Source organism: Rhinolophus sinicus, linkage group LG03 (genome assembly GCF_036562045.2).
Source record: "Rhinolophus sinicus isolate RSC01 linkage group LG03, ASM3656204v1, whole genome shotgun sequence".
Taxonomy (NCBI): Eukaryota; Metazoa; Chordata; class Mammalia; order Chiroptera; family Rhinolophidae; genus Rhinolophus; species Rhinolophus sinicus.
The window spans coordinates 196,406,167-196,427,063 of record NC_133753.1 but is presented as its reverse complement, the minus strand read 5'-3'; the positions used below and the strand labels follow the sequence as shown (position 1 = coordinate 196,427,063).

General features: G+C 43.7%; 1 protein-coding gene across 2 annotated transcripts in view; it reads left to right on the top strand.

Moving 5' to 3' along the window:
• The window catches only part of ADAMTS16 (ADAM metallopeptidase with thrombospondin type 1 motif 16), a 133,198-nt gene that overhangs the window by 38,820 nt on the left and 73,481 nt on the right, over window positions 1-20,897 (top strand). For both annotated transcript variants that reach the window (XM_019743385.2, XM_019743386.2), the window contains exons 4-8: window positions 5,186-5,468; window positions 8,869-9,068; window positions 10,521-10,604; window positions 12,767-12,926; window positions 14,685-14,790. In XM_019743385.2, coding sequence (XP_019598944.2) covers window positions 5,186-5,468; window positions 8,869-9,068; window positions 10,521-10,604; window positions 12,767-12,926; window positions 14,685-14,790 — 833 coding nt within the window. The remainder of the gene's footprint in view (window positions 1-5,185; window positions 5,469-8,868; window positions 9,069-10,520; window positions 10,605-12,766; window positions 12,927-14,684; window positions 14,791-20,897) is intronic.

Here is a 20,897-nt window from a genome sequence, read left to right as displayed (position 1 = left end):
ACACTTACTCTTCTCTGCTAGTTGTTACACTGACCCAAGTTGACCAGGTCACAAGATCCCGATAGAATTCAACACAGAGGATGAATTTGTTTGAGTCATGCAAATGCAGAAAGGCACAGAAAAAGTCTGCTCCTTGGCACACACACCCTTCTGTGCCAGCTCTCCAGTGGGCCTCCAGCCAACTCCTTCCACAGTCCTCTGCTCTTGCCTCCAGCCCACATCTTTCCCTTCCTCCCTCCCAGGTGCCATCAAGTGTTCATATGTGGCAGATGTGACCTGACAGCCCTGTGGTAGGAACTGGGGTTTGTGAGAAACCTGGGCTAAGTCCTCTTTGGTGGAGTCTAATAATTTGAATGATGCCGTAATGACAAGATTTATGGTGTTTAACTCTAACCAGAAACCTTAACCCAAGTGTCAAATGTCAAATGGTAGCCTTTTGAAACTGTAGATGAGCAATAGAAAGTGACCAAGTTTAGAGCTGAGCAGATGACTGGATTCCAAAGCCTTGACGGATATTAGTTCGGGATGAGGGGTGATTCCTGTGATCAGCACACCATCCCAAATTGTCCTTGAAGGCAAGAGGGTAGAGGACACCCAGGGACAGGGGGGACAGGAATGAGATGTAAGACCTCCTGGGCAAAGAGGTGACCTTTGGGGCTGTTTCGTTTCTTAGAAGATTTTGGCTGAGTTTTGAATTTCGAAGCATCACAAATAAACATGAAGCCAAAACTTACTGAGATCTTGGACACTTGGCGAGCGATACACTGGCCTTGGACCAGATTCACATGTGACCTTGAAGTTATAAGGAAATAACAAGCAGATTATACAAGTTCAGTGAATGTTGAAACTGCCTTGTGTTTCTGAGACATCACTAAGGAGAATGAGTAGACTATTCCCAACACAAATCATGCTTTTGGAGAAAAGATGAAGGAGGAGAGTAAAAATGAAATGAAAAGGAAATGTAAACGCCTCTTCCTCTTAATGAGCCTGATTGTGTTTTCACTGTGTTGAGTGATAGCCAGCTGTCTTGCACAGAGCTCATGGTGTTATCTGAGACAAGCTTGGTACCAGTTCAGTGGGGATCTCTTATACAGCAGGAGAAACAGGCTCAGTGGTTGCACATTCATGCATTTCTCCCCAGTTTCCATTTATTTTTTGATTCATGCAACTTTTATGAACAGCTTCTATAAATAAATATACATTAATAGAAATCTACCAACTTTCAAATTTTGAATAACAACACATATAATATAGAAAACATCCTGCTTTCAATATTCAACATTGTCTTTTACTTACATTGTTCATAAAACAGCATTTTCTCAGCACCAACATGGCACGCATTCTTTCCTGCTTTATAAATGTTACATCAGTGTTTGGTGGGCTTCCCAATGTCAAATGATTTACAGAATTGGCCGTGAGAGATGCAGTGCCCAGGAGAGCTCCTTGTAAAGCCTGGAGGATATTTGCTTTTCTGCAGCCTGGTTAATAATCCACCCAGCTGACATCCCAGTGGTAACTGTGGGCAGCTGTACACTAGGGATTTTATGAGTTTCCAAATAAATATTCTTGATTCAGCAAAGAAAAACTTTGATAAGAAGAAAACATTAATCTTCCATGATTACCCTAATCTTTTAAATAAACTCTCAAACTAATACAGCAAGATAATGGAGTAAACTTTTTGTATTTTTCATGTTCTGTTGATTATCAAGGAATACCCAAATATGTCTTACTAGTTATTATGTTCTGTGTATTTAATGAAATTGGGGGTGGTTTAAATATAGAAGATTGTAACTCATACTAAATTATACAGGAAACAAGTACAATGACTGACTATGTTAATGAAAACTCACCAGCTGCAACTAGTCACTCTTGCCTGAGGATCTGGTCCTCTCAGCCTCGGCCACCCAGAATGTAGCCTTGAACCCGGGGTAAAGCAGGGATGGTTTTGAGGCTGGAGCAGCTATCACAGAAAAAAGTGCTTTAGGCGAGGAAGCCAGAAAGAGTGTAAAAAGTAAGGCATCAGGCCAGAAGCAAAGATGTGTGTGGGGCGATTGTGGTGTCAGTGTACGTGAACGTTTGTGTTCAGCGGGGTCTCCTACTGTACAATGAAACCCCCCCAAGTCCTCGGAATTATCTGGCTGAGGTAAGATATTTTACACTCAGTGTTTCATTAATTCAGCATCGCTCCTTTGCATGTCTGCTGTAGGTCATGTGTTTAAAATATATTATTAAGTGCTACAAATTCATGGCAAGTAGCTATCCTTCTGTCCACCGTCTAGGAGACAAAACGGCACAGAGAGGCTGAGTAAATCCCCCAAGGTCACACAAATGATGATATAGAATTGGATGGTAAGTGCTGGGTGTCTGTCTCACCTGACCCCTCTCTTGGGCTTGCACAAGAGATGCTACATAACATCCACTCTAGAGAACCGAGGGTTGGTGATGGGATTCTAAGCAAGGAATTGTTTATGTATCAGATAAGTTTTTTGTTTTGTTTTTTAAGCAAAAATGATTGTTTTTCATTTAATACTTAAACTGCTTTCAATAGTGGGGAAAACCTCTTTGCTTCATGTGATTACACAAGGTTGAACATATTGTCGATGGGTCATGCTACTCCTGGGTTAGCTGAAATGCCAAAAGGATGAAACCCAACTGGCTTTAGCTATTATTTAATTACATTTGGCTATTCCTTGATAGAACTGCAGACATTAAAGCATCACATTCTAGTTTAGTTGGTAGAGTTCTGGACTGTCAGAAAGATTCCACAGTCACTGGTGTGGAGCAGGTGTGAGCGGCTGCCTCCCCCACTGGGATCCACAGCTTGCGTCCCAAGAATTTCATTCCACTGGGAGGTGGCATTTGGGCCTCAGGAGGTCTGCCCCCTATGGAGCTGATGGCTTCATTAATAATTTACCAAGTTTATCTCTACTCCACCAGCAGGAACACTGGGGCCAGTGCTTAATCTCTAAATGTAGGATAAGCCTGGTCTCCCTTCTTTTATATCACCCACTCCAACCCTTCTGTTCCCAAGACTTGTATGTGCCCCTTTCCCAAGGTCTAAGAAGTACTTCTCCATGCCTGCCATTGTACCCCGTACAACCACTCACTCAGACAGACAACCCAGCTTGACTTGGAACTTCATTCAGTGGCAATGAGGTACCCTAAGCATCGACCCCAATGAGAATCAGACAGGGGCTCCGAAATCAGAGGCACATTTGAACAGGCACCTGGGCGTCAGCGTCTCTGAGGCCCTAGTAAGTGCCTGGCTCCATGTACTAAACTGTCAAAATAACTTGGTAAATATCAGCACAATTGTAATTCCAGTAGTTGAGTATTGGAGAGTTCTACATGATGCCATGACATTTCTTTAGGAGTGATTCCTTGTATTCTGAAAGGAGGGCAACATTTAGTCACATCTGTAAGGACTTTAACAATTCACCTGTAATTCCGTGATGCAGGAGTGCCACTGACTGTTTTTTTTTGTTGTTGTTGTTTTTTCCCTAAGTAAGGGTGCACACAATTTTAAAACTTGAATAGTACAGAAAGATATAAAAATGAAAGTGGAATTCCCCTCTTGGAGCCCTCCTCCTCAGCTTCCTCTCCCTGAGATAACCACCATCAATAAGTTTTCATCAGCCCTTCCAGGAAAAGTCCCTAAGTGCAGATGCATGCTTTTTAAAATGAGCACAATTGGGACCATGCTATATACTTTATTATATACTTTTAAAACATTTAATACCCTTTGGAAACCCTCCAGTGTAAACCTTAAACTTACAGGTTCTGAATTTATCCTGATTTTGTTAAAATCTTTACACTGTATTTCCTCGTCAGGTGACCTTATGATTGACCTTGAAAATGTTAATCACTCTACCTATCTACTTCCTCCTGAACAAGAGGGTAATGGTTACCCTCACATCATAGAATCGCTGTGATAAATTAGGTATTATATAGAATATATTGGCCACGGTCTCAGGAACTCAAGCAAAAAATGTTTAATTATGATTATCGTCAGTACAGAATTATCTCATCTTTTTTTCAATGGTATGTATTCTCCAAATATATAAATGTACTTTTTAAAAAAATTACCTTGAATTAATGGGTAAACATTTAAATTATTTCTCGTTTTTACTATTTTTTTTGTTTCATTTGTACTTTTTTGCTACTGCTCACAATGCTGCAACATATTATACGTTCATACGTGTTTATCAATATTGGAGAAGTGCCTACAAGAGGAATTCTGAAAGTTAAATTGCTATGATTGAGTTGTACATTTTCAGTGTCGGTAGCTATGGGACCTGCTTCCTGGGCCTGGCCCCAGTTCATACTTTCAAGCATGTCACGTGGCCTGTTTGTTCCCATGTCCTGCAACAATTGTTACTGTCAAGCGTTAAAAGTGTTCATCACTCTAAAAGGCACAGAGTAGTCTCCCAATTTTATTTTCTTTAAGACATTTTTAGTGTTTTTATACTACATGTTTGTTATACTGTATAGACATTTCTAGTGTTTTCATAATGTCAGTTCTTTCCTCTTTTCTTAATATTTTGCTTAGAAAGACCTTCCTGATTCTCTAAGAAATTATTTTATGCTTATGGATTAATTTTGTTAAATTATACTTTTATAGAAATATATATATATATTATACTCAAGAGTAAAGAGTTTTGCAAATTACTCTGTTAGGACTGTGATTTCATCTTTTTACTTTACTTGTTTGTAAACACACAGCTGTACTAATAATCTAGGTTTGCATATGTGTGGTTTGTCTATTATTGGGTTTAAATTAACTGACGTTAGTATAGTGTGTGATCTCTCTCTGTTGCTGGAGTCCAGTCATGGAATGCCCGACCCACGGTGCTGCAAGGGTGTGGATGGAAAGAGCACAGAAACAGGTCTTTCCCTCTCATAAATTCAGCCCAGGTGTGAACCCTTGAACACGTGCTCTCACGGGAGGGCTCAGCGTGCTTGTAAACAAACAATAAAAAATCACTTCTTTAGGTGTATAAATGTTGAATAACTCTTGTGTACACCTGAAACTAATATAATAGTGTATGCTAACTCTATTTTTAATAAAAATATTTACAACATAAAAGTAGAAAAAAATAAAATAAGAAAGTAATGCTTGGAGAGCTGGTCATGTCTCCAGTTGGAAATACAATTGTGTTTTCCTTCTTCCTCCCTGTTTCTCCAGTCAGGCATGATAAGAACACAAGAAGCAGATTACTTCTTAAAGCCACTTCCTCCACACCTAGCAGGGACACTCAACACCTCTGCTGGGGGCGGGCCTGCCTCCCACATCCTGTACAAGCGGTCTGCAGAACCACGGTCTCAGAGGGGGCTCCAGGGAACCATGGTCCAGAGGCATCGGGAGCTGGAAAAACGCCACCTCTTCTACCAGGAGAATCAACCCCTACCCGGCGGCTCTCACCCCAGGCACCCACCAAAGCAGCATTTCTGTGGAAGACGCAAGAAATGTATGTAAGGGCGATTCTCTTTGTGTATTTAACCCTTCTGACATTTCCATAAGTCAGTGGAACATTCTGAATTTTCTTCAAAGTGTGTCTGTCCCTGAGGTGACATTTACTGACTACTTGCTAAGCTTAAAGTGAGCCCATTATCTGTGTGTTCAGTACAAAACCTGTCTCCATAGTAGATGGATAGATAATGGGAAATATTTCTGGGTTTTTTGGTGCTTTTTTTTTAGAGTTGTTTCCTGGGCAGATTAAGTGACACACAGCTGAGAAATACAGAATGTCTTCAAAAGAACCCTGGCATGTCTCCTCAGTAATTCTATATTTTTGAGGTCTAGATTGATTAGAGCCCACATACTTTTCCTGCTGAAGTAATTTATTCATATTTATACACTTGACCGACCACATCGAAAGACAGACCAGGCATGATGTAATTTACCTACTATTTCTCAACCAAGGCTTTATCGAAGTCTTTTTTTTTTTGTCACAAACATTTAGGAGGTGACATGTTATTTACATCTTATGTAAGAACCTCTCACAAATTCAGGAATAGGAGTCCATGTGTTCTGGAATGTCCCTCATTTCCTCCAGCTTTCCCCTCAGGCATCACTCCATTAACCCTTCCCCCAGGAGCTCATCTGTGCCCACCTTCACCTTTGTCTGTTCTTTGGTTTCCTGGGCTGCTATAGCCAGGATCCTAAAATAGAGGTGTGTGTGTACAGGTAAGTATTGTGGAATGGAGTGAATGACTCATAATCACGTGGCACCTACAGGGAAAGAATAGGTACCATTAAACTGCCAGCACCTGTGTGTCATCTGAACTCGTATCTGCCAATAAATTAAATCCTGTGCTACATGCAAATGGACTGCGCTACATTCAAATAGAAACACTCAAAGCCAAATTATCGACTTAGTCAGTGGGCTCCGTTTCACTTAAGGGAAGCAGCATGAAGGATGGAATTGAGAACAAAGGGAGGTGACCAGGAGTCTGAGAAAGTTGGGGAGGGCAGGTTGAGTGGGTATTAGAACAGGGTGTACTTCTCAGCGACGCTGCCTGGGGCCACATTGACGGGAGAGGCAGAGGGGAAGGTGGCAGGGGAGTGGGCCAGGTAGGGTCAGGGGCAAACCATGGACAAGGTCAGAGCCAGAATGCCTGTTGGCAGGGTCATGGCTGGGTGTGATCAGTGCAGAACACATTTCATGTATCCGGGAGGAAAACCTGATCCAGACAGGAGAGGTGAGCAGGGTTATCTCACCTCCCCACAGGCCAGGGTTTAGAACAAATGTGGTCACAGGTCCTGAGAAAACCCAGCTGTTGTGACCATTCTGAAGCGAATGGGACCCTTTCATTCTTATCTGGAGGTGATCAGAGTCATTCAGGCCACTGGCAGCTAAGGCACAGCTGTGCATGCAAGGTAGTAAATGCATTCTGTTTGCTGTGGCTGCGTGTGCAGCTGTGTGCGTGTGTACAAGTATGTTGTCTTGACAGGTATTTTAGAATGTCTGTAGTGGGGTTGGTTGGTGAGAGGCAGTTATTTGAAAAAGACTGATAATATGTACAATAAGATTTGTATTTGGAAAATGGAAAAAAAGTAGCTACTTTTAGAACAAAACCAGAAAAGGAAAGGGTCGTAAAACACCTCTTGCCAGTGGAAGACGTTAGTGATCACTATGGACTGTTTTGGTTTGCCAACTATTCCTGTCCCCTCCCTGCTGGGATCCTGGCAGTGCTGTGCTCCTGGGCCCCTGGGGGCTGGGGTTGTGTGACCAGCAGAGTTGACACACGTGACTTCCAGGCTGAAGCCTGTAACGCTCGGGACCCGTCATCCGCGTGTGAATATTCCCATTTCTCCATGAGCCTTTGAACTCCCCTGGGCTTCTGGGTCAGTGGGGATCACACTTCTAAGACTCTTCCCTATTAGAGTCTCTGGTTCTGAAAATGAGAGACTTTCTGTGTGTCTGGGCATCTCTCTGTGGAAAAGGCAAACAAAGGCAGATTGATTTGCTCAAAATCAGTAGTTGCCCTGGACCTCAGGCCCATGAATCAGTGTGCTGCTCCTGGCTGCTGGCCCTGCTGAGGGATTTTGAGCTGGGACTCGTGTTTGGGGGAAATGCTGCAGTCACCATAATGAGGGGCAGGTGACTTCCTAGGAGGGGCTGGTCAGAGCCCTAGCAAGTAAGATTCCCACCCCTGGGTTTTCTGCTGCTGGTCCGAGTACAGAGATCAGGGAGGCTGCTATTCTCCCATCGTGTTCACTTTCCTCCTGCACTTGTGTTTCCACTGGTGGAGATGATGACGGAAGGCTTGGGCCCACATGGACAAATCTGAAACCCATTTCCAACACTTCTGAGGGAGGGACCAGGAGCCAGTTACGTTCCTCCCCTGTGTGCCCGTGGCCTCATCGCTGGGCTGGTGGAGAGACAATAAATTTCAGGTAGACAGCTCTTAGGGTAGAGTTCACATCTATGTCAATTCCATTAGTGTTAACAGCAGATGATGAGAGCTTAGTAGCCATTAGCTGGTATAACTATTATCCTCCTAAAGGATCATTTACGTTTGGAAGTATTTTAGGCAAGAGAGATAAAATGTATTAGACGTGGGTACCAGTCTAACAAAGCAACATCTTCTAGCTGCGTGGTCCATAAATCGAGTTGAAATCATTTATGGAATGCTAAATACATGAATATTTTGAAGTCTACTTTCACATGCCACAATTCTAACCGCAGGTTCGGAGGCATCACTAAACTGATTTGTTTTTAGCATAGTGTTAACTTGTTGATTATATATGCCAAAACCATTTATAAATGGCTACCTTCAAGGGGACAGAGTGTATTTTGCTTTCTAAGTAAATGAGGTAAATACTCATGGTGCTTTCTAGGAAAGTCAGGTCTGCAGTGAAGAAGCCTTCGGGAAAACCCATCTGAAACACTGCAGACAAACCAGTCACGTGTGCAGACCTGAGAGTCATAAAAACTGTCGGTTCATTAAAAGTCTTCAGCTAAGAAAACAGTGAAAGATAGCACTCTTTCTTGGGTCAGTTCCATCGCTTTGTCAATAACTCTTTTTCAGAGCCTGTTCCACAAATCCTTACGCTTAGAGCCTGAACATTTTGCTTTTGGATGCTAGCTCTTCAGAGCCACATGACCTTCTCTTGTTGTTTTAGATCAGGACCGAATTTTACAAAGGTAAACATAGCAATGGTTTCCATGACATCCAGACTATATGGACTTCATTTAAAATTCTGTTTCACTTTAACACAAGTTTTGCGTCACAAAGTTTTCAGGGTTACATGGTTCATTCATGATCATTCATCTTGAAAATCCAATTTCAATAGAATAAGTTCCACCCCTGGTTTTGTGTGATGAATGTGCATGAATTTGCTCTCCCGACCTCCCTCTGTAGACATGCCCAAGGTGCCCAAGGAAGACCTTTTCATCCTACCTGACGAGTACAAGTCTTGCTCACGGCACAAGCGCTCTCTTCTGAAGTCTCACAGGAATGAAGAACTGAACGTGGAGACGTTGGTGGTGGTCGACAAAAAGATGATGCAAAACCACGGCCATGAGAACATCACCACCTATGTTCTGACAATTCTCAACATGGTACGAACTTCCCTCTTTTTGAGGCCACGTGTATAGTTACACCTTATGGGATGTGCGTGGGCATGTGTGTGTGTATGCTTTACAGTCTACTTCTTATTACAGAATTATGTCTCATACATAGAAATATTTTATCTGTGATATCGCCTTCAGTTTTACTGTGCTCCAATGAAAGCCATTTTTAGATCTTCAGAGACTATATCGGAGGATAAGCAATGTAACCCTCTCTGTAAGCCGGTAACATGTCTTGATGTACTGATGTCTTTAGTTACCAGAAATCTGGAAGAGGATGCTGAGACATTGTAGCCATCATATCTGTTTGTCACCGTTATGTGTGTGATTAGAGATGGTTCTATAGGAATACTCATTGTTAGGAATATTAATGTCCACATATTGAGTTTACTTTATTTTACCTAAGAAACAGAAATACAGTACAACCCTTTTGAATGTCATCTCAGGTCAAATGTGTCTGTGTCCCAGGTTGGCAGCTATGGCAATTATGGAAGAGTGATGAGAGGTCTAAATTCCGTTTCACCTAAGTGACATCTAGATAACAGAAGACAAAATCTTGCGTCACCAAACGTGTTTTAAAAAATAGTTGTGATGACAGTATTTTTAAAATATTTTTAAGTCCTACCTCAGTGAACAGAGTGCCCCTAAATGCGTGTCACGTTCCCATGATGCCACGTGGCTATTATAGCTTGCATCACCTCTGGTAGACTGCCCGTGGCTTACGCCCCCCCAGGGAACTGAGAGAGATGGTGACACTGATGTCCCTACCACTGCATGCCCACAGGGCTAAGGACAGCCGGGGCCAGGATGCTCTGATTTGTGCAGGTGTTGCCTCTGTTCTGCAGAGCTTCTCTAATGTTTCCACACCTGCAGTGTAAAGTCCTGTGAGGCAGCCAAGTGCCAAGTCAGCTCCCCGGTGCATTTTACACTGCCATCTGTCATTGCTCATCACCTAACTGCCACTCTAATATTCATTTCTACATCTGCGATCATCACCTCTAATGTTTGCCTCTTTCTTTGATCATTTTCTTTCCACTTTTCCTTCTCTTTTCGTGTCCTCTTGGCCTTTTCCCAAGCATTTATTTTATGCTTCTGGAATCCCTTGCCAGAAAAGCTTAGTCATCCCCGTAAGTACAAAATCCTCCTTCTATCTAATGAGGACATTTATCAATTCAGAGACCTTATAATCACTTCATTGGTGTTCGAGAAGAGGTGGAACCTCCCTCCGCAAACTTCAGTTTTTCACTCCAAGGCACGAACGACAAGGATTCCACAATCCATCTTGGTCAATACAGATCCCGGTACCTGTCTGTCCAGCAGTGGAAGAAACGTAGTGTTGCTAAATAACTGGAGATCACAGGGATTACAGGACTCCAGGCCAACTGAGGACTCTGAAAAAAGTGTCACAAATGGGGACTGACATGAATTGCTTGTCTTTTTCAGGTGTCTGCTTTGTTCAAAGATGGGACCATAGGAGGAAACATCAACATTGCAATTGTAGGTCTGATTCTTCTGGAAGAAGAACAGGTATTATATCTCTTAACACAGCAGCTTTCCAGACCCTCTCCCCAGAAAAATCAATGTAAACTAATGCTTTGTTTTCCTTAATATAATTGTTCTATAATTCTTTACTTCCCTTTCCCTTGGGGACAAAACTTCTAAAATATTTTTTTGTCTAACTCAATGCACTGCTTGTCAGTTCCTTGAATGATTATTTTACTTTTTGTGGTTTTCATGCAGAGGTAGTAAGAAGTACTAATTTAATTGGCTCATGAAAAATGGAATAGAAGAGCTGCTTTTAATATAAGGGTGGGAAACGCACTGGGAATAAAAAGTACAAATTGTGTCTCTAGCCACTGTGAACTTTTAGGTTGCTGGGTAGAACTGAATGAACCCTTTATGTCCTTTGCTAGAAAACTGAAAATGCCCCATAGCATAGAATTTAAATCATACTGTGTGGCATTGCTTTGTTTCGCTCTATTATCTCCCAGCTTCTGAGACTGAGCCCACTAACCCTCACCACCTTCAGTCTTAGGATTTTATTCTCATAGAGATTCTGCTATGATGAGCACATTTCTCTCGTTGCGTACAGAAACCCAGTTGTGCTGGCTCTTGGTAGCATTTGGGAAAAGCTGCAAGTCCCTGCCTAAATGCACGGATATTACACTTCCGTTCACAATGAAGATGTATGTGAACATTTCCTGTCACAGTAATGGGGCTTCTGCCATCGGAGGCCCTCACTGGTATTTTGCCCAGAGCTCATCCTTGATGGGTCATGGGCCAGGGTGCCCTCCCCGCACCCACTTCCACTTTGCTGATGTGTTGGCAGAGGCTCCTGTTAGCCATGATTTTCTTATTTATAAAACCAATGTTTTAGATGAAATCTAAGATCATTCATAAGATCTAAGATGCCTCCAGACTTTAATATTCCGGGGCCGTGCTCTTTTCCTGGGCAGTGTGGGAGCATGTACGGGCAGGCTGAACAGTCAAGAAGATACAAGTCCATTGTCTTCTGTGTGAGTGTGTGTCTGTGTCGGGGAAGCGGGTGCTGAACCAGCAGGGCTTCTCAGGTGACAGGTTAATTATTCCTTGTATTAAATCGTGTTCACCTTGGAATTCCTCCAAGCTGCAAAGAATAAGCGAGGTTATCTTTTGATCGTACACCTGTGTTAACTTTAATTAATGCAGTTTTCCTGGAAATCGCCAGCTGAAGAATGCAGGGCGTGACCGAGTGCTGAGGCTCGCCATTTAGCTCAGGCATATAGGACTTTCTGGAAAGACATAATAAACATGGAAGGAGAAAACATGTCCCATGACTGAGGGATAAATGTTCCAACGTAATACTCTAGTCATGAAAGCTTTCAACACATTGTCCTAAGCTTGAAGTATTTAACCTGGTTTTCTCTGACCTTCCACAGGAAGATACAGCGTTCCTATAAATAAGGCTCATCGCAGCCTGCTCCGGAGGATGTTCCTGCCCACCCCACACATAAATTATTCATTTCCCACGAGTTCACACATTCTTCACGCTGATATTTCACTATCTCTTTGTTAGAGCTTGGTATATATGAACAAGGTTGAATGTCTTCTATATATTTTCCTTCTGCTTCCAGTTTATTCCAGAAATGAAGCTTTCCCATTTGACCTGCTCTTCTCATAAATACGTCAGCTCTGTAGGAAAATGGCTTAACTTAACACTGTAGTAATAAATATTCAAAGAGCTGTAAACTGGAAATCCCACTTGCTCAGCATGGCTGTGAAATAAACACCCATGGGCTAGGTGTGCTAGTGTATGTGCTCAGTCACATGTAAATGAACCTCTTGCCTCATATAACTTTGCAAACAGTTTTACAAAGATTTTAAATGCAAAAATTATATGCACTGAAGTAATCTTTCTTGGGTCACTGAAAATGCATTCAGGGTCAGCTACATATATCCTGGCTGTTTTTGTATAGAACTAGAGAAGTCAACGTAAGTGTCTGCACTGAATCTGTACAGGTTTTATAGAACACGACCTTTTTTTTTTGTATTTTAATATGTAAAATGGATAACTTATGTGCCATTCAGATCCTTCTATGTGTTTGCAATCCAAGTATGTGAGAGTTTGCTGTGATCCAATGCTAACAACAATTGCATTATCACCTGTTTTCTTTCTCTTATTATGGGGGGTCTCGGTCTTTCTTGCACAGCCAGGGCTTGTGATCAGCCATCACGCAGACCACACCTTAAGTAGCTTCTGTCAGTGGCAGTCTGGCCTGATGGGGAAAGATGGAACTCGTCATGACCATGCCATCTTACTAACCGGTCTGGATATATGTTCCTGGAAGAACGAACCCTGTGATACTTTGGGTAAGATCCCCCAGCAGAGTTCTGAAAAACGCACCTGTGTTATGTGCCTTCTGTGACATAAGATTTTGAGTATCTTTGCCTTCATTCCAAATCCAGAAGCAGCGACCACTGCTGAGTACAATTGTAGAGGCTCACTTCCCCATATAACCTTTGGCCAAGCAGAAAAGTATGCATTTATTTCTCAAAAGTGAATATTTCACAGGGAAACATCCCTCATAGATTCAAGAGTTCCTGTCTCTTCTAACTTAAGAAAATATTTCTTGTATTTCTTCCTCCATGTGTGTGAATGGGGTCAATAGATTCAAGGATGTTTCATTAGGTGGCTGAAATGGTGTGCTTATGAATATCTGTAGTGATAGCACAACAATGTTATATTCGCCATTTTTCCATATCTTTATAAATGTCTCAACCATAGCAATCTTTTTACATGTTTATAGGGCTGAGTATATTTTTGAGGTGGCACTTAGTCCATGTAAATAAAGCACAGTGAGCTACTGACGAGGGCTGTCCTGGATATTTTTCCTACCTCTCCATTTTTCCCCAGGTTCTTAGGGAAGAAGAACGTTTATTACAAAAACAAAGCAACAAATGAACAAGACAAACAAACAAGCAAAAACTCATAGACACAGACCGCAGTTTAGGGGTTATCAGATCATGAAGGGGGAGAGGGGTGGTAGAAGAGGGTAAAGGGGGTCAAATATATGGTGATGGAAGGAGAACTGACTCTGTGGTGAGCACACAATGCAACACACAGATGATGTGTTATAGAAATGTACACTTGAAACCTATATAATTTTATTAAGCAATGTCACCCCAATAAATTTAATAAAAAATAGAAATGAACAAAACCATTCGGGCAGGACTCAGTTTGATAGAGGTTAGCCCTGACAATTGTCCTCGGGAAGCCTACTTACAATACTGGCCCTTGGCTGGCCTCTGAGCACTTAGATCTCTAGAAGGTTCCCACAGCCTCGCTGCCAAGCGTGGCTCACTGTGCCTGAACCACACAAATAATGCGGTTTATGCAGGACACCTGCTTACCTCCGGGGAATCTGGAATTTGGGTCCATGCCAGGCAGAGCGTGCTTATATGACCAGCCCCCAGAAAACCCGTGGTCCCTGAGTGTCTTATGAGCTTCCCTGGTGAACAGTAGTCCACACTTGTCACAATGCGTCACTGGGGTCACTGGGACATCCTGTGTGGCTTCACTGGGAGAAGGCCCTGGGAGCTCATGCCTGGTCCCCGCAGACCCCTTCCCAAGTACGTGTTCCCGTTGCTGATTTTTCTCTCTGTCCTTTTGCCAGGTGAAGTCATACCCATGAGTATAATAGATCCTTAGTCTATGATTCCTCGGGGCAAATCCTGGGACCTAGAGTGGTCTCAGGACTTCCTGACACATCGATTCCCTACCGCACTTTTTCACTCAATCTTTTAAGGACACAGATGTTTCTAGAACAAGTCAGACATCCTCCCCCATCTGCAGTGAAAACCTCTTCTGCTTTGTCCAGTTGTAACATGGGACATGAACGTTTCATAGAGCCTTACACTGTTTTCCACGCAGAGGCAATAGACCCCCTCGTCCCACACTGAGGGCCCTCTCTTTTATCACCCAAGAGCTTCCCATCTCATATTTCAGCAGATGAAGATGAGAACCACATTTCCCTAAAGGAGAGGGGTAAATACACGTATATTAGACAATCTCTTCCTTTATTTTATTACAATACTGCTCAATATTCTTTTGACCTTTGTGCTCCATAGGATTTGCACCCATAAGTGGAATGTGCAGTAAATATCGCAGCTGTACGATCAATGAAGACACAGGTCTTGGACTGGCTTTCACCATCGCCCACGAGTCTGGACACAAGTAAGTGCGTGAGCATGGGAGTGGAGAGCCCAGGGTCCTTCCCCGCCCAGTTGGCTGCCATAGAAATACTGACTCATTAAGTCATATATGTAGGGGGAATTCACATATACCCAAGGAGAATGGCATGGACAAGTAGGAAATGCTCCCTTAGGTACTTGTTTTGTACAAACAAGAAAAATTGATAGAAAAATTTCTATCAATTACACAATTGCTATCAATTTGTCTTAGTGCCTCGTCCTGCACCTTCAGTGCAAGGTTTACACTTCCCTCGCTCTTTTCCTCCCTTACACTTGGCTCACACATGCGTGTACCATTGCCAACTCTTGTATCGGTCCCTCTCCCCTGTCCTGTGGGCTAATCTCATTACATGGTCAGCTCCTCTCAGGGGACTCCAGAAGACTGAGGACAGTAACAAGCCCGCCTATGTTTAACTCGTTACACCTGAGTTTGTGTACTGAGCTCACTTATGGAACCTGTAGAGATGATTTTGGCTTGGTGTGCCGAGCAGAGCTTGGGGAGTGCAGGTGCAACAGCAGGTTGGGCCCAGTAGGAGAGGGTTTGCTCCCTACCTTCCCACTTACCCAGGTTGCTGGCTTTGAAGTGGGATGACAGCATCAGCGGCAATGGTTGGGCGTGGGGGCTTGGCACAGACAGACGCCGGTGCTGGACAAGCAGCGCTCAGCAGTGGGTAGCTCGTCATCGGTGGCGTCTTTTGATGTCAAAAGCTGACATTTATTCCTATGGAATGAAAAATTTCTATCAATTACACAATTGCTATCAATTCTATAAACTTCTTAGATAAGCTTTTGTAGTCTCATCATGCTGTAAGCTGCCTCACCTGAGGCAACGTCTGTTTCTTTCCCTTAATGGTCCACTTGCTGACTTCCTGCAATTGCCCTGGTGGCCTCAGCACCAATGGTGGGGATACCAGTCTTGTCCTCCTGTGCTGCAGCAGCGCTTGAAATTTCGAGGAAATACACAACGAAAAATTACCATTTTTCACTTTAACCCCAATTTTACTTGCAAAATCTCAAACCTTCCAAACGGCAGTGATTTGGTCTCCATCCTCTATTTAGACAATAGACGGAGGTGGCTTATGGCATTGACTTGTTCAGAGCATCTGCCTGTGTGTGTTTGTGTGTGTACGTTCATGTATGTGGGCCTGTGTGTCCGTGTACACACCTGTGCCTGCCTTGCGTGGAACCCACGGACGCCCCGCAGACGTTTGCTGTGTGTGAACTAATGACCTGAAAGTGAAGCTTTATATCCTATTACTGATCCCTTCATCATTGCAGGTAATGATTGATTTTTTCAGTGCCTAGAAAATTGCACCTACACTTTATAAAGTCTTCAGTTAAATCATAATTGTATTTTTAATAGGCTGCTAGAGTTAAAACATCAAAAACTCTCATTATTTTAACGACATGGGCCTCTTGCTGTTCTCTGAACCATACCTGAATTTAATTAAACTATCAAGGTAAGAAATATTTAAGTCACAGAGGGCTGAGCAAATCAGCATTAGATCAGCAGCTGAGATACGGGCACCGGCAGTGCTAGCAGTTGCAGGTGGTGAATTAACTAAAGTTAAACTCGATACATCCAACACAAGGCCCTCAGTCTTCGTCAACAACTATGGGTGCTTGCTTTTATTTCCTCTTCTACATGTAGGGGACATGGTGCTCGACATGCAGCAACTGGGAGCTCCGACCTTGCCAGTGGGATAGCTGCTGGTCGTACTGAAATAGCAAATGTCTGTAGGGAATGTGCAAATGAACCCTGCATGCTCCGTGCCCAAATGAGTGACAATAACAGTGAGAATCACGATGGCAGTAATCGCTGGAATTCCTGCTCTTTGTGGAGAGCGTTTTGTAAAATGGGCAGAGCAGTGTCATGTGTAGCTCAAACCACAGAAACCACTTGGACAATCTCTGTCTTCGTTCACGAGCTGAGCCCGTGGGCCGGCCAGGCTGAGCAGTAGGCACGTGTGCCTGAGTGGAATGGGAGGAGGGCGTGAGGCTGGGAGCAAGCGAGCGGGCGAAGAGTGAGCATTCCAAACTGCAGCACATGAGCTCGCCTGTGGCTCCGCAGGCTCAGTCACCAAACTCTCAATTTGGGCTGAATTGAAGACAAGCACATTTATTCTATTCAACTTGTTTATTTAATAATTATTGTTTAGACGTCTTGGGGTTTATACTGGGGAAGCTTACCTAAAAATAGAAATTGCTAAGAACCAGCATTCAGGATGTGTGTTGGAACCAGAAGTGAGAATGTGTGTGTTCTCTGTCTGTATGTGGGACTGAGTCAGGACTGTGGGGCAGGGAGAGTTTCCTGTTCTGTTAAATCACTTGACACGGGACATGTGGTTTGCTCTATGCAAGTGCTGAAAAATTGGCGCAGACCTACACGTTTTGGAGAATGTGTCATCCACTTGAAAATTCCCACTTGCAAAGGGAATTCATGCCATTTGATGGGCAGGGACCTGGCACACGGATTCAGATACACTGTGGTTCTCCCAGAGCCTGACAGTGACCCAGGTACTTCGCCTGGTCTCTTACCGGGGTTTCTATCTGCAAAGGCAATAGAGCCTGGGATATCCTAGCAGGTGTGAGCAGGCACAACTGAAATCATACTCTTTGAGCTGAACTTTCCTAGTACATCCAATAGACTGAAATACTTCATTTACATTAGCATTTCAGAGTGTTGAGATAGTATTACAACATATTTACTGTGCCCAGAAGTATGCATGATCCATCACTCTGTCCCCTGTCTTTTCAGCATTTATGGACCCGTTCTCTGGGCATAACTTACATTCTGTCATCAAAGCACTGTGTGCGATTCTATAAAAGGACGAGTAATACATACCCTGCAAAAGTCTGACAGAAAGTTCAAATAGACATGGCACGTAAGGGGTCAGCAGAGGGCTGGAGGCATTGCAAGAGGCACAATCAGGGGAGGTCAGGGAAGTGTCCAAAGCAGCGGGATAGGCTTGCTAACACCATTCTGCTCAGTCCTGCTTGGCTGTGATGTTAGATGTGTTCAGGCATTTGACGGTGATGTGTACACCCCACGATTAGGGGCTCGGCTCCGTCATCAACCTGGGCCCCTCCCGCTGGGTCCAGTGCCTGGGAGGCACTGGGGGATCTGAAGGCTTTGTAGACTATCAGGGCAAGTCCACACCTTAGAGCATCCATCTGGTGATTGTCAGGCTGTGCCCTGGGGAACGCCAGCAAGTAAAGGGTCATTTCTTGCCAATTTTATTTATTGTCAGTCCTGTTAAGATTTTTTGTTTGTTTCTGTTCCAAAAAGTATTTGAAACCCATTGACTTTTGGACACACACACACTCACACACACACACACGCACATGGGTACAAATGACATCTAGGTGTTGAGTGATTTGACCAAAACTACATTTGAATCAGTGAAAAGGATAGAAGCTTTGAATTTTGGTTGGGGACACATACAGGGTGTCAGGTAGTCTGTACAGTTGATCAGGAAGGTCTTATCCTATTTTACAAGTGAAGGAAGTGAGGCTCAGGTACTGAAGTAGTTTGCCCAAAGTCACACCATTTATGGATGACAGAGGCAAGACCCTCACTGAGGTCCCCACTTCCACAGTTCATGCTCTCCAAGGTATCTGACCTTCCAAGCCCCCCTGAGTTGCACTTCACTGCCGCCTCCACGTCAGCCTTCTGCCTCTCATGGAGGATGGGTTGTGCTCCTTGGAGAGTCTGCATGAGAGCTCTGGACATCTGTGCCCTACCGTCATCAGGCTCAGGGTATCATTTATCATCCACATGACGCTGGCCCATGGTTTCTGTGGAGAGCTTCTCATTTCCTTAACCTCTACTATCTGAACAACCCGAAATAATTAATACAACCTCTAATATACTTGGCTGTTCATTTAGGTGTATCGTTAGCAATGAAGAAATACTTGTTGATGCAATTGAATCACTCAACAGAGTACTGCAGAAGATATTAAAAGCATCTGATAGTGAATATAATTCTCTAGTCCAGTTTATTCTGAAATCACATTTATATCTGGGTATTGGAGTTGGTGTTATAGCTGGAAGGTTGTTCTTTATTCATTCAACAAACATGAATGGAGAACCTGGTACAGGCTGAGGAGTGCTCTGGCTCTGGGGCTGTGAGCACGGATAAGAAGAATCTCTGTTCTTTGGATACATGTTAGATAGTAGGTAAGCAAGAAAACTAGATCTATGTATTGCATTAACATAGGGGTGATGGCCACTTTGAATAAAGTACTGTGGTTCATGGTAACAAAAAAAAATCATGTAATACATATAACTTGAATAATAATTATATTTCTAGGTTGCCAAATACCAATCTTATCTTCAAAATGAGTCCTACTCATTCTTCCATGACAATGTTCATGTTCACGTTAGATGCGGTCACTGTGTGGCACGTCTGTGCTGATGTGCTGGCGTCCGTCAGAGCACGATGCATGGGTGTTGTCCTACTCGGAAACACAGCTCTCAAAACAGTGGTGCTGACATTGGGTGGGGAGCAGAACCACAGTCCTCTGTGAGAATGTGAGGCATGGGCTGTGTACCCAAATGCCAGAGCCCAGCCCCCAGCCTACTAAATCAGAAACCTACCAGGGTGGGTGTGGGGCAACCGCCCTGTCCAGTGCATTTCTCATATATTCTGATGCACAGCCAAGTGTGAGATGAGTGCTAGAAAGAATCATAGAAAACACCGTGGATGGATATGCTTAAGACCAAGACGTCCGCAGACCTGGGGTGTCGTGACTCTGAAGACCTCAGAAATGCGGGCAGAAGTGGTAGCAAATCTATCCAGGGCACTTGATGGGACATAAAGTGTCTTCTTCATACTCAGGTCCAAGGCCAGCCAGGGGAGGGGACTTTGGTATGTCTTTTGGTCACTTTCTCCCTAAGGCAGCCACCCATGTGTGATTATAGCCTGAATCTTTTCATAGCTATGACACATTTTCTCTGCCATATGGTTACCCTGGCCTTGATTGATTGCTTTTAATAGAACTTCAGAGATTGGGTGGAGGCTAAAATGACTGCATATACATCACCCTTGGTACTGAGCAGGAGTTTTGCAGAAATTGGACCATTTTGCATGCTAGAATTTCTTGGATACACCCTTCAATCATGCTCTGGTTTCACTATTGCACGGGTCCCGGGCTCTGATGTCAGGGTGTCAGGTTCCAGTCCTGACACTCAGACCCTGGACCAGGCTCCCAGAAGTCCTCGGTCTTGCTGTCACTCTATTACACTTACCTTACAGACTTGGAGTGAGGCTCAAATTAGAGAACATAGGTAGCATGGCTAATATCCTGGCTGTAAAACAGTGAGTGCTTAAAAACATGACTTGTTATTTTTACTGATGTTATTAAACAGCTCTTAGCAAAATAGTAAAGTCAGAAAATGTGACTTCAGCCTTGGCAACAAGTAGATTCTCTGGCCTCTTTGGGAGTTCCTGTGCCCTGCGCTAATGTTTTCTGTCCCTGCAGCCCTCCCTCCACTCATCCCGGGATGCTGGGTTGCAGAATGTCTCCAGATTCAAGCAGCCACCTTGTCCATCTTTCTCTCTCTCTTTCTCTCTCTGTCTCTCTCTCTCTCTCTCTCTCTCTCTCTCCCCCTCCCTCCCTCCCTCTCTTCCTCTCTCTCTCTCACCTTTCTCCTTTCCTCTGGGTCCCACTCATTCAGAGCCCCTCTCTCAGGGGGTCTATAGAATGATGGGGTGGGTATCAGACACTGACGAACAATAGCTTCACTCTCCAAAATAGTATTTGCTCTAATGAGAAGACTTCAGGGCTATATAGAGCTCCCCACACCCCATGGTTTCTTCCCAAGTAAGTTGTGCTCTTGTGGGGCAGTTGAAGATGGCAGTACCAGGCTCTTGTACAGGCCAAAGCCTTAGAATGTTAAGGAGAGAAGCACTTGGTGGGGAAGGTAGCTCAGTCAGTGGGATTCTCAGGGGTGCAGGGTGACAGTGGGGGCTGCTGACTGACACTGGCATTTAAACACCTGTAACAATCCATGTTATGGGTGTCCACAGCCACTGTAGCTTGTGATGTCCCCATTTACTCAGCTGGAGCCAGAGCCCCAAAGGGGTT